At 40.1% G+C, this 13560-nt stretch overlaps 1 protein-coding gene across 3 annotated transcripts; it reads left to right on the top strand.

Moving 5' to 3' along the window:
• Positions 1-2123: 2123 nt before the first annotated feature.
• On the top strand, positions 2124-13560 carry LOC116841555 (histone-lysine N-methyltransferase 2D-like). 3 transcript variants are annotated; one of them, XR_004377569.1, is made up of 6 exons: positions 2124-3176; positions 3261-3658; positions 6732-7287; positions 7879-8204; positions 8787-9234; positions 10192-10339. XR_004377569.1 is itself a non-coding variant. In XM_032809616.1 (6 exons), the coding sequence occupies exons 1-6, from the start codon at positions 3164-3166 to the stop codon at positions 10352-10354; spliced, it is 1926 nt and encodes a 641-aa protein (XP_032665507.1). In that variant the 5' UTR covers positions 2124-3163; the 3' UTR covers positions 10355-13560. The 3 variants fall into 3 exon arrangements, 2 of the variants coding, with proteins under 2 accessions (XP_032665507.1, XP_032665508.1); XM_032809616.1 differs by having other exon boundaries at positions 8765-9234; positions 10192-13560; XM_032809617.1 differs by having other exon boundaries at positions 8787-10344.

The following is a 13560-nucleotide window of genomic DNA, read 5'->3' as shown; positions in this document are numbered from 1 at the left end:
CAGCCCGTCCAAATTAGAGTCGCGTCACTCAAAAGGAAAAGTTAACCAAATATATGCTATGTATACTTCTTAGCCTCATATAAGAAGTCTTACAGAGTTTTCCTTAACTATAGGCTGCAATACCAGAAATTGAAGATAATAATAATAAATAAAGAAGCAATGAGATCTTTAAGGTCTGCAGTAAGCTGTTAATCATCATTCGTATTGTACTTGGTGATAAGTCAGTATTATAAGCTATTAATCTCAGGAAAGTTGCATCTACAATAAGTCGTAGTAGGTCGTTGCGTCGTGATATTTTAGCTAATCGGAAGGAAGAGAAGTTTCCAGTTAACTCTAGTCAGTTCTCTCGATAAAGATGGTGGACACATATTGTTCTTGGATTGATCAGTCATAAGGTGATCATAACTTTTGAGAAGATAAGAAATGGAATTTGGTCATCTCCATGCAGCCATTGATCTTGACTGACTTGTTATTGCCTTATGATACACATAGTGATTCGCTTACAACTCGTCTCTGACTTTCGATCCATTATTTACTGCTTATTGTAGAAAACTTATAAAGGAGCATGTAGAGTGTCCGGTCTAAAGAGTAGTAACACTCGTGTGCAGGTAGAATTCATTGAAGAAGTCATCTACTAATTCGCAAACAACAATGATAATTTTTGAGATGTTAATTAAAGGAACTTGGTGAATCAATGCGATACAGCGGGGCGAGCTCTGCTGCAGAGCTAGAAGATACATGTTTCAGATATTTTCTTTAATTTCCTAACAGTACAAGTGTGCGGCAGTAAAAGTAATGTGACCGCGCCGCTTACTGCTCACAGCGTTACTCCGCCTTTCGCTGTCATCTGAGATCTATTGTTGCTTGGAAACAGTAAACAAGTTCAAGAATGTCTCTTCAGGGACTGCCCTACAGAGAGGTCGTGTCACCGCCTCGCGTGTTGATTGGCCAATATTTCTTCATTAATATGCCAATAATTACCGTAGTTATTTGCAAATTGGCAGAGAACTTTTCTGTTCAGTTTGATGAGCTTTACTTGCACACAAGTGTTGTCATATTTATGTCTGAACATTCGGTATGTATGTCTAGAAAAAAAAAAGAAAAGTGAATTATATTATATTTCGGAGTGTCGCACACACAAAAGCGATATGATTATTAAAAAGTTTACTGCAGAAAAATTGGGTATTTAATTATCGCTTATTTTAACATTCACATTACAAAAGAAAGGTCTGTTTCATCTGTGAATGTACTAATCGTTGGAATTTGAAACTTGAACGTTCCTACTTCGAATTGTTTATACAGTTTTTGATTGCGCAGTGTGTTGGTGTTTGTGTCTGGCTTATACTCTAAATCTACGGTATATCAAGGATGCTTTCTTCCAAGCGTGTAGAATCTCAGACACGCAAAGCGATATCTCGTTAACTGGACGCGACAGTAATCTGACACCCGTTCCGGTCCCCATTTATCTCCCTTGCGCTTTGCTCTCCCTCCTCCTCCACCACCTCCTCCTCCGGCACCCTGGCACGGATGTCGCATCATAGACGTGACATTCTGTGAACCGCCTCCGACCTCCCTTCAGCCCAGGCCTGCGCGGAAAATCGTGGCCTGTCCAAATCGAGATCGCGGTTGCCAGATAAAAGGTCACTGGTACCGACCGCCGGTAAATTGAAATCTACAAGGGAAGAAGGGAAAAACCGCGATACGGTGTCCCGTAGGAGGCAAAGGAGGGAAGGTTGCTAAAGCCGGAACAGTAACACAGGCGGAACACGTATATAGCGGGGCGAGAAGGGGGAGGGGGACAGAGGCGGGTGAGAGACTAGAATTCGCGCAATCGCGCCCTCCGTTGAAAAATTATAATAATCACTTTAGAAATTAATGTGTGTGGTACCTCGAGTGACCGGATCCGAAGCGTTGCGGAGAGGGGGAGTATTACGCCGGGTAGTTATTGTGTAGAGGGTGGAGGAGGAGGGGGGCTGGTGGGAGGAGTGTACAAATGGCGGCGCGATGCGGGATGCGCCAATTGCCGTGCGAGTCGGAGAGATCAAATAGCTCACGGCCACGCCTCCCATGTGTGACGTCATGTAACTGTCCTGCGCGCGAAAGCACGAAAGCTCACTCTCGGCATACGGCCGACCAGTCACCACTCAGGCGGCGTATCTACTGCTGTCCGACACGCGATCTCTTTTTCTCCTTCTCTTAAGCGCGCTGGTTTTCTCTTTTCTCTCTCTCTCTCTCTCTCTCTCACTTTCTCCCTCCCCCTCTTCTCTCTGTCTCATCTTTTCTTTCTATTTCTCTCTTTCGTCTGCCGATCGTACCTCCGCCGGTTTCGTTGAGGACGCGAGGTCCAGGAAAAAGAAAACATTGTGGTGCCTGCGTGCGTGATCGACGGGACTGCGTTCGATCCGCGAATTGATTCGAAGGGTGAAGGGCGAAGTTAGTGACGTTTGATCTACGATGCGTCTCATTAATTTTGAGACCATCATTATTCCTTGATTTTGTCATTGAAGTTAAGGGAAACAAACAGGGTCCAATCATGCACAAATAACTGCGGGGAAGGACAGAGTGATGGGAAGAGTGTCCATGTGTCAGTGACCGCGCAAGTGTATATTGGCAACCGATAGTGCACGGGATTACCGTGAAGAGATCAACGTGCCAGTGTCGGATGGTGATCGTAAAGTAGATGTATTCATGGGCCACCCTCCAACCGCCCTGATTGCGCTGTTCTTCTTCCCCTCGCGTTTCGCACGTAGAAAGTGTCGTTTAGATTAATGGATGCACGTTGAAGACATCGTGCAGAGTGTCTTCCTCTCTTGATTTCGTTTTAAGAAAAACGTGTGAGCTTTCATATACAATCTTTCGTTCGAGCCCTGAGAGAAGCAAGTTGTCACATCCCTCTGTTCTGCGTCCCTCGGAAGAAGTGTCTTCCATCGAGTTATTTACGTTCCGTTCGTCTAAATCCGCGCAACTATCAACCTGGGTGTTCCTTGGACAATCATTGAATCTAAATCAATCTCTCGCTGACAACGAGAATGTAACACCCGAACCAGAAGTAAGGCCGAGAAACGAAGCTGAAAAGAAACCATAGCAAATAGCTGCATAGAAGTTCTGGAGTAAGACCAAGAGCAAAAGCCAAAGCGACAGCCGTCAAGGCTAGCATGTACTGATGAAGAGCCGAAGTACGTTGGCTCCAGTGCCTTCGTCTCACATCCGGATCTCCCTTTAGCAGTCAGCCTTCCATTATTCGCCGCGGTTTGTCGTAGGGTCGCGGAGGATCTTATCGGAGCACGGAATCACGAGATTGTCGCTCACGTGGCAAGGCGAATCGTTATCCGGACACGCCGTTCGTCTAGCTTTCCCCTCGACAAGATATTTGCTCGGGAAGGTGGTCACAACGCAACAAACGACGGTGACGAGTTGTCCGGGTGGCGGAGGCGGAGGAGGCGGTGGTGGCGGCGGCGGTGGCGGCGACGGTGGTGGTAGTGGTGGTGACGGCGGTGGCGATCAGGAGACGCTTCCGTATGCAGGCGCAACGGACACGGTAGAGGAGGTGGAGGTAGAGGTCGACGAGGTTAAGATGGAAGCAGAGGACCATTTGGCGAGGGAGTATGTGCAGGAGTTTGTCCTCGATCATCTGGATCCCGCCGACGTCAAGCGAGAGGTAAGAGCCTAGACGCGCCGGAGAGGGTATTCTGAAAAGTGTAAATATAAGTACGACGTGGCCTCCCTCCACTTTTACCGTGCAATTTTTCAAAGAACAGTTCCTTGACTAATTTAGAGGGAATTATTTTTTCTAATGAAAATATCAAGTGCGCTTATTGCCTACGGATTATGTGTTTTTCGATACTTTTGTGAAAAAATAAATGGATCTTAAATTGCAAAGAGAGTCTGTAATTACAAAATAATGAGATAGGAGTGGAATATTCGATATATGTAACGCTTAAATTTACATGTTAGTATTTACATGTTTGTAATTAATTTTTTCTCATCTGGTTGAACACCAATATATGAAAGTTTATCCTAAATAAAATTCATTTGTTTCGTACATTACTCATAGCTCATTTTGAGTTGATTTTTTTGTAAAAATATTGAGACGCAATTAGATTTTGAGTCATAAGCGATTGAAAGAGAGGGGTTTCTTGAAAATGGTCTATAAGTTGTATAGTTGTTAAGTTTATTTTTTAGACAGTTTATAGTCGATTCTATTTTAACAAAAATTTACGATTAGTTCATCAAAATCTAATATTAAAAATGCAAAAATTTCTAAAAGTGTAAAAGTTTCAAACAGTATGTATGTTCGAACTTTTTTTAGATTTTCATACAAATTTAGAAAGAGAGAGATGGAATAAGGCAAAATGTTTAAGTTGTAAAATCCATTTGTTTGCTTAGCATTCTTGATTTTTGTTTTTATATGTGCAAAAGTTTAAGGTATGGAGATAATTAAAACTTCGTTTTCTCGGGACATTAAAAAATTGATATATGTTAACTTAAAAACAGAATTACTAACTCTACGGCGTACGTTGCTTTAATGAATCTTCAGTGATTCAAGAGAAATTGTTGATAGTGAACTCTGACGATGTCTTTGATGTATGTTTATAATGTATCTTTATAATGTTTAAAAAATATTGTAATGCTATATATGGTGGTGAACACTGAAAACAACGTAACGACATTCGATATATGACAAATTAGTTAATCAAGCATTTTTAAACAAACATAATGTTTAGCTTAAACAATAAATCAGTTTGAAAGACAAAACGTATAAAATATATGTTTCCTCAATTAAAAAACGTGGTTTGATTCAACGAAACGAAGTGACGTTTGTATCGGATTGTTTCAGTAGAACAAATTCAAGTGCCAAATAAAATCAAATTCAAATGAATTCAAATAACAAATAAAAGCTCTTCTCTTGTGTCAACTATTGTTGAATAAATTTCATTTGTTTTCCACAAATATAAAACGTGTGTAGATAAATTACATAAAATAAATTCTGGTTAGTTCAACAGATTTTGATCTTATGACAATCATTGAAATATGAGAAATTGGACTCACTCTGCGTTAAGATTACCAGCCTCGTCATATGTAGAAACGTTTAGCTCCATCCATGTGATAATTTCAAGAACTCGCCGACTTGTGTTGCTATATATGTGGAAAAATATTTTGGGTATCTGTTTTTACAAAAAAAAAATATATATATATATAAACAAAGGTTTTTTTTAATATTTTTAACACGCAGAGCAGTAAAAAGCAGTTTAAAAGTGTTCGCTGGGCACGTCAGCGACATACTGTGCAGTTCCCTCATCACTGAATAATGTTGTCCCGAAAAAGGGTGAAAAAATATGTAACATAAATTATACGTGTGGCTGTGTACTATATTATGTTATCATTCACAGTGCGCAGTGCGCACTGTACGTGCTGTGCTTGAGTGAAACGTGCGCCGTTATCTGTCGTATATAAACTAGCTGAAAAATTGCAATTTTGCGAGTGCCGCTAGCGGGTGATGGCTCTTTTAGTTTTCTGGAAATGCGAGATAGTTATTTGATGTAGGATCGCATTTAATTTAGTCGGAATATAATGATCTATGTAACATTGTAACTTCTCGATTACATCCATTCTACACTGAGAAATATATGGTTGCTTTCGGCGTCAACTATACCCTTTTGCGATTTTAAAACACAAAAATAGCTAGAAAAACCATTGTTTTAGTAAATGTTATTAGAAAGATGATATTTCTAATTATTTTTCTGGTTGAAATCACAAAAAGTATAGTTAACGCCGAAAGCAACTATATTTTTCTTTCAGTGTATTACTTTATAATGGTAACTTTTGATGGCGCATGATTATGATGTTGTTTAAATAATTGTTATACAGTCTTTTTACATAAAAATATATTTGTTTATGTCGCGTTTCGACAGTATCGCGCTGCTGTTTTTTTGAGAAAAGAAAGAAAAGAGAATGATCGAGACTTTCGTAAGTAATTGAGCGAATTTTAAGGACGTAACAAACATTTTGATTTATAATGACACCCACTCTTTCTGAATAATTATAATATATTCAATGTATTCGACATATTCTGGCTCGTATTCTCAGGTATTCGAATTTCTCATTTGACATTACCATAAAATACAGTCTTTAAATTTAGGATTTTCAAATTGGCTTTACGCCAATTGGAGCGATTTGACATAGCCGTATCTGTAGGAAAGCCCGCACTAAGATTATCATTTCTTATTTTCATTAATTATATAATACAGTCGCATGACACAAAGAATCTTGGTATCTAGTTATTCGAAATCGATGGAAACCTATTTAATGTTTCGAGTGAGGGATTATTAAGAACAATCCAGATCTTGCTTACATTTTCTTCAACATTTATCGCTGCTAGGAAATAGTCAACAATCCTAAGATGCATCTCTTCAGGCTGCCCTACATTTCGCCTACAGGCTTCAGTTTGTCCCACGGGTCATCACTTACACTCCTTCGCCAATTTTCTCTAACGAATATCTCGACAATAAACGTATGCCATATCAAAAATGGTACAGGACTCTTCTGTTCAGTCTGATGCGCTCTGTTTGCACGCCGTAGTGATACAAGAGACTCGATATTTCGAACAACAAGTGTTGCTAGCACGGCAACGAAGTGCACTTTCGAGAAGCTCAGCTTTTTCCTCGAGTTATCAGCCTCCGGGGAATCGGGTCAACGAGTCCTCATTGACATGAGTGAATTGCGTGTTGCAGGTACGAATGGGTTCGCCGACCGTGATGGTGAACGGTAGCGTGGTGCAGCTTTCGGGACCGGTGCAACCGCAGGCTTTGACTCTGGCGCCGCTGACGCCGCCTGCGCACGAGCTGGAGCAGCCGCATCCGCTGTACGGCCAGCCGCACATTCAGGTGCAACACGGCGTCCTGGTGAAGGCACCGCCGGGCACAGCGGCGCATCTCACCACGCTGTCGCATCCGGGCACGCCGCCGGACACGCCGCCGGTCTCGGCCTCGCCGCCGCCGTTGCAGCTGCACCGCGGCGACCGGGAGCTGCGAGAGCCGCGCGATGCCCGCGACCGCGGCGGCATATTGTTGCAGTTGCAGCAGCCGGGGCTGGTGCAGGAGGAGATAGGAGTGAGCGCGGGTGGCATGGGCTGGTTGACGCAGTCGTTGAGGCAGGAGCCGCTAGACCTGAGGCCGCATTGCCCTCAGGAGCAAACCCCGGAGTCTCATCATGAGCCATGGTCGTCCACGTCGGCGCATCATCATTTCCAGGAGTTACAGCAACTGCCGCGACCTGCCAGACACGCGGGTGAGTAAAGCTGTAACGTCGATCGCCTGCCCCGATGGGGCAGGCGCAACCACGTCAATCGTCAAACTTGAGTGTGACCGACAGTTGGGAAGCTCAGTGAGAAACCATTCTTCTGAAATTTTCGACTGGTCAGTCGATTTGTTTGCTGACTTGCGTTTGATCGCGCTCACGGTTTTGTACACCGAGCGTCGTATAAGTTCTAATTCATTTATTAGAGAATTTCATTCTTTTGATTTTCCTAGTTTTCCTTTTGCACATACATATGTCAGATTGGGAATTCTAATGGGAGAAGAGAGAGGCAGGAGACATATATAACTCTAAATCTTAGAAAGTAGCTCTAGTTATAATATAACAGCGATAATAAAAGTCTTATCGAGCTGTTCAAAGTTGGCTATTCTTCTTTCCGTTGACGAGCAACCCCAAAATATAGATTATTTTGGGGTTGCTCCCCCAAAATTAGGATATTTTTTTCTCAGGAATGTCTTGGAAGAACGCATTCAATTAAATGTTAGGCGTTTAGGACTCTTGGTGTAGGCGTATCGAGCTTTCAAAGCGATCTAAATTATCCGTGATCGCGCACACATGTTTCAGGTGGTTACTTGACGATGTCGAGTCATCTCGATTATTATGGCGGTCCTGGCGCAGGAGGTGGCATGATTCCCGGGAACGGAGGTGTAATGCAAGGAATAGAAGACAGCATGCAGGGCATGTCATTGCAACCGGGCAGGCCCTTGAGTGTGTGTTCAGTGAGCTCTTGCGGCGTCGGTGGGCCCAGTCCGGCCCATCGTGCGAGCAACGGCCTGTACTCCAATTGCAACGGCTCGAATCCTCAGGACGAGCTGATGAACGACGAGCTCCTGATGTCGCTTTCGGTGCGCGAGCTCAACAAACGTCTTCATGGATGCCCGCGAGAGGAGGTGAGTCGAGTCTTTTATTTTTTGACATCACATACTCGCGACTTCGCACTTCTCTGATCAGTAAATGAAATTGATGCAATGAAAGAAAATTTAATGCAATTAAGAGATCTGTGCAAAAAAATGGGACAAATGTGGCCTCGCTCAGAAATGTGCTGCAGAAATAATACTCTTTAATGATGAGACCTTTCAAATGTATCTTGTGTTATTTCCCTATTTCTGATAAAACTGTGTATGGAGTACTTCGTTGCGCGCGTCTGTGCTCAAATTTCGGCATTAGACGATAGAAAAGCAAGTAGATTCCAACTATGACACGATCACTAATCTCATATAATTTTCTTCGCATCTGAACAGATTTACTGCCGTGTCTTTTGTCACAATAAATTTCATGTGAAAATTTACGAGCGTTGTTAACGGTCTTCCGAAGTATATTTGTCGAGCAAAATCTACGTCTTAGCGTTTGCAAAATTGGAGAAAAGTTGGAGATATATTTTTTTCTCGATTATTTTTCATCATCTGTAAATAATCGGGAGAGGGATAAAGTTGGACTATGATTGCATAAGAGAACCCTGGTCATGTGCAAAGGTTGTGAGGCTGAAGCAAAAGCGGCGGACGTTGAAGAATCGCGGTTATGCACAGAACTGCCGCAGCAAGCGGCTGCAGCAACGCCACGATCTCGAAACCACCAATCGGAATCTGCAGAACGAGCTGCAACGTACGAAGGTCGAGCTGTCGCGGCTTCAGCAGGAGTGCGATCTTTACAAGCAGCGATACGAGATGCTGAGATCGCAACAGAGCCACCACCACAATCACAATCAGAACCATCATCAGCAGCAGACGTCGCAGCAGCAGCAGCAGCAGCAGCAACACAGGACGCAAAGCCAGCAGCCACATCCGCAGCAGCAGCAACAACAGCAACATCAACCGGCACCTGCGAGTCCCGAAGTCTACCTGTGACATCGACAGCGCCGAGGAGGCGCTTGTTGGACTTGAAGAATCTTTCGTTGCCGGTTGATCGATGGATTCTCCATTGGTGAGTGTGACAACAGTTAATAATTCCGTAATACATTATGACGAACGCAAACTGCTCGTGTGAGCTACTTGTGCTCAATATCTGAGAGGGTTAAAATATTCTCAATATCTGACTGCATATAGAAATTAGAGATATTGGCACATTACATAAACAATTATATATATATATAGATCTTGACATAATGACTATACTTTTGAAATGTGTCTAATGTGCGCATGATACACTTTATGACGCGCGTGTATATCTGTAAATATTTGTAAAAGTATGATAATATTAAGTGGGAAGGGCTTTTTAGTAAATTCTGTTGTGGTATCGTTTTTTGCTGTAGAAATTGACGTCAATATAGAGCAAAATAAGCAGATTACAATTTGGATATTGATTGTGAAAAATATAAGTGACTTGAAAGATATACGTGACAACAATGTTAATTAACGAAACTGTGATACACAACAGGGGTACGACATAAAATTATTTAGATTCAAGTAAATATTGTTTATTCAGACGGACACTTCCAAGGTTTGCAATTTCCTACTCAGAGTAGCTTGTAAATTGTGTCTTGATCGAAAATTCAGCCGTGAAATGCTAATACGAAATAAAGCGGATTGTAGGTTTTACAAGCGGATTTGCAAAGGATTATAATGCCGAATCCGTGTAAATCTGAGTTATAGACTTGATAAATGAATTTTGTTAGGCATTCTTGTTCCGGCATTACATTGAGGGCAAAGTTCTTATATATTCACGCGTGATTTTGATATCGACGTTGCAGAGTATTCTGCACAATTATAGTCTAAATACGATTTACGTAACGCATGATTCTTTTTAAACAATTATATTTCGAATTGGACGCACAAAACTACAAATACGTGTACCAAATTATAAATGATTCAAGATTTACTTTAACAAATATCGTCGCATATTGCAATATGTTTGAACGATCGATTGTTCGGTTGTTTGCAGCTTGACCACGGATTGCAAAGAATCGGCGGGATCGCGAGAAGCAGTTTTTCAATCGAGACTTAAGCACTCTCTAAGCTATATACGTGTATATAACGCTCAATTTCTTGATTTATATCGTTATTTTCGGGCCGCACGACCGAATGCTCGGCTGTCGATGGGCTGATCTTGTAAAACATGTAAGCGGTTACTTCCCGTAACTGAAGTATCAATAGATTAAAGGCATCTAGATGAATCAACGTAGCATATATGTGTTAGGCTGGGCGACTTCGTCGAGTATTCTGCGAACATACGAAGGCAAAAAGATCGCCGTAGAGCAAACTGAGCCGAGAGAAAAGCTTGCGTTAAGTAACGTAGTATTAAGACATCTGTGTCCTGTTTGTTATGTAATTCTTAGCAAATGGTTTTATATAGTTACGTTTCGTTATTAATAATATTATTCAATGGAACGTGTGCGGGTATCCGAAATCATATTGAGGCTTGTGTGAGATGAAATTCGACTGGCTTGAAACTGCTCGGAATCTTAAAAGTTTCTCAGCACTCAAATGTCCGAGCATTTGTAGCTTCAGATATAGGTTGATATAAATAGAAATGAGACGTCATTGCAATTGATGTTTCGAGTTACGTTGTACGCTCCCTTACAGCACAAAATATTGCTAAATATTGCAAAAATATTGCAACATATTACAAACATTATAGAAATATTTCAGAAACATTGTAATTATAATCCTGGTAGAAATCTGTGCACTTTTACTAGACACCTAATCAGTTACTGTCTAGTATTACTGCATTCTTATTAATTGTATTAATACTGTGTAGGAAATGGACAAGAATTTGATAAAATTTTATTCGATAACTGAAACAGTTTTCCTGGTAAAAATATGTACAGTTGCGTAGGCAACTGCCCAGTTATTGTCTAGTATTACTGCATCTTATAGATGCATCGAAACTGCGCAAGAACTGGAAAGGAACTGAACATAATTTTATTAAGTTTTATATATTCAGAGTTCAGATACTGCTCATTTTTTGTGCCCCGTAACTGCAGACAAAACATTACGTCTTGATCAGGACCCCAACAATTTTATTCGTCAGTTACTGGGCAGGAGTTAATATAACTGTTCATTAACTGCTTACAAATTGCACGAAATTTCTACCAAGGTAGAAATGTTGATGTAAATCTTTCCGTAAATATATAATGCAATATATCAATCTTACAAAATAATATTCATGAAATGTCTCAGAAATATATTTTGTTGTATAGGGACTACGTAATTAAAATCTCAAAGTGAACTTGAATTGAAAATTCTGTACGTTAACAAACAATTTCTGGCACCCGCTCACTGCTCGCTATCACGTATTTGACTTTATGAACATATTAAAGAGGAAGTTGTCGCAATTGCAATTTGATCTCGAAGAAAGAAGAAATTGTTATAGACCTTGCGACTTTAATTAAGACTTGATTTACCTTATATAAATGAGGAGGGTCCGAAGTTGAGGCCGAAACGTTTTAAACTGTTTTGATGTAATAGATAAAATAAAGTACGTTCTGTTAATAACAGTTGGCTCACATAGACCACGTCCAATCTTTTTGTCTCGAAGAAAATTTCGGACATTACCTAACCCAATACTTTCGGATATCTCACACTCGTGTATTATTCTCCAGTTCCGTTCGTGACTCGGCAGATATTTCGCGTTTATCATCTATTCATCTCATTCGATCTCATAGATTATGATCAAGATTCCGATCGTATTTCGAGTCGTCCCATCTATTTGCCTGAGCTTCTGTTTTTAGAGATTCGAATGACTGTGCACGTCGAAGAAAATCACTTGACGATCCGCGCTCGTTTTATTTGGCGGAAATTGAGACCATGTTGCATAATTTCGGTGCATTCAAATTTGTATTTGATTCAACAGGGAAAGTGCACATAAACTCGATAATATCCACCAGATAGATAAATTTTCGATTTAATGCATCGTATCTAGATACTGATGTGTGTCATAATTAATATGTTACTATTTTGTCAGCAGTAATCAGTGACAGGTTGTGCATTAGATGCAAGTGCGCGCCTGAAATTTTGTTGTTACAAGGCCACAAAAGAAATAAAATGTTTTTATTTCGTTTTATTAATTAATAAGTTAAATACAATAATAACAATAATAAACAAATATTTCGTTGTGTTCAATGATGTTATTTCTTTTTTTACAGAGGGCATTATTTTTCCATGCTATGAATAGAAATGTGTTCAGCGTCTAATAGAATTATTAGTAATGTTTGACGTTTTAACTGACCTTTTAACTGACGTTTTAACTGACTTCATGCTACATAATAGGCTTAGAACGTTTTTGAAGAAATCTAAGAAACGTTCAGAATAGATATATATAATATAATATAAATTTTGGTTCCATTTTTGGCAAGTTAATTTGCTTTTTTACTATTAATGTATTAAAAGGGTTTTTGATTATTGACAGAGTGTCCCAAAATTGCCGGGCAATACTTTAATAGCACGTATTCTAGATCTTGGTCGGAGTTGAAAATTCTAATAGAGATAAACGTCGAGGAAATTAAGGAGATATTGTAGAAGTGTGCAAATAAAATATGGGACACCCTGTATATATATGTGTGATTTATATACATATTTCTATTGATATGTTTAAAGTTTTTTCGTTTAGAGGTTTATATATTTATATGAGATATACACGTAATATTTATGTGACTATTTTTTCATGAAAAGTAGGACAAATGTATAAAAAGACAATATACTTGCTTTTCTCTCGTACATCAATGGACCAGTATCTAACACGATCTCCATTTCCAAGAAAGAAAAGAGAAATTGTACTTTGGACTTTTAAAGAGGGAGCGAGATCATCATATCAAATGTCGCCTAAGGATTTCAAAATACCAAAATCCGCCATTGTAAATAGGCATTATATATGACAGCCTACGATACGATACGTTCTTTCTGAAAATGCTTCTAGGAAATATATGTAATAAATATGAAGTTGTATATGCAGAGTTAGTCACCTAAAAAAAAAAGCAGAACTTTTTAACATTTCTCTTGCATTCGAAGGTAACGCCAAATGTACTTTATGGCGAATTTAATGTTTACACCGTCGCAAATAAATACGAGAATTGGACTTTTATGTGCCTAGTAACAATATCTGAACTCACTGAAATTGCGGTGATATCAAACTCAAAAGTTATTTACAAAAGTATTTCGGTGTAAGTGAACTTATTGTGCCAACTTATTCATAGCGACATATTGTAATTTAATTTTTGTTAATCTGTTATGTGAGCAAAGAGAGAGAGAGAGAGAGAGAGAGAGAGAGAGAGAGAGAGAGAGAGAGAGAGAGAGAGAGAGAGAGAGAGAGAGA

This window comes from Odontomachus brunneus, unplaced genomic scaffold (genome assembly GCF_010583005.1).
Source record: "Odontomachus brunneus isolate Ranch 3 - 2012 unplaced genomic scaffold, Obru_v1 Obru_scaffold_016, whole genome shotgun sequence".
NCBI lineage: Eukaryota > Metazoa > Arthropoda > Insecta > Hymenoptera > Formicidae > Odontomachus > Odontomachus brunneus.
Note: the sequence above shows the minus strand (reverse complement) of the source record. Positions and strands in the feature narration are given on the sequence as shown.

Coding starts and splice junctions, on each gene's coding strand:
- LOC116841555 (XM_032809616.1), top strand. Junction 8,205..8,764: donor ATGGATGCCCGCGAGAGGAG/GTGAGTCGAGTC, acceptor TGATTGCATAAG/AGAACCCTGGTCATGTGCAA. Junction 9,235..10,191: donor GATCGATGGATTCTCCATTG/GTGAGTGTGACA, acceptor GGTTGTTTGCAG/CTTGACCACGGATTGCAAAG.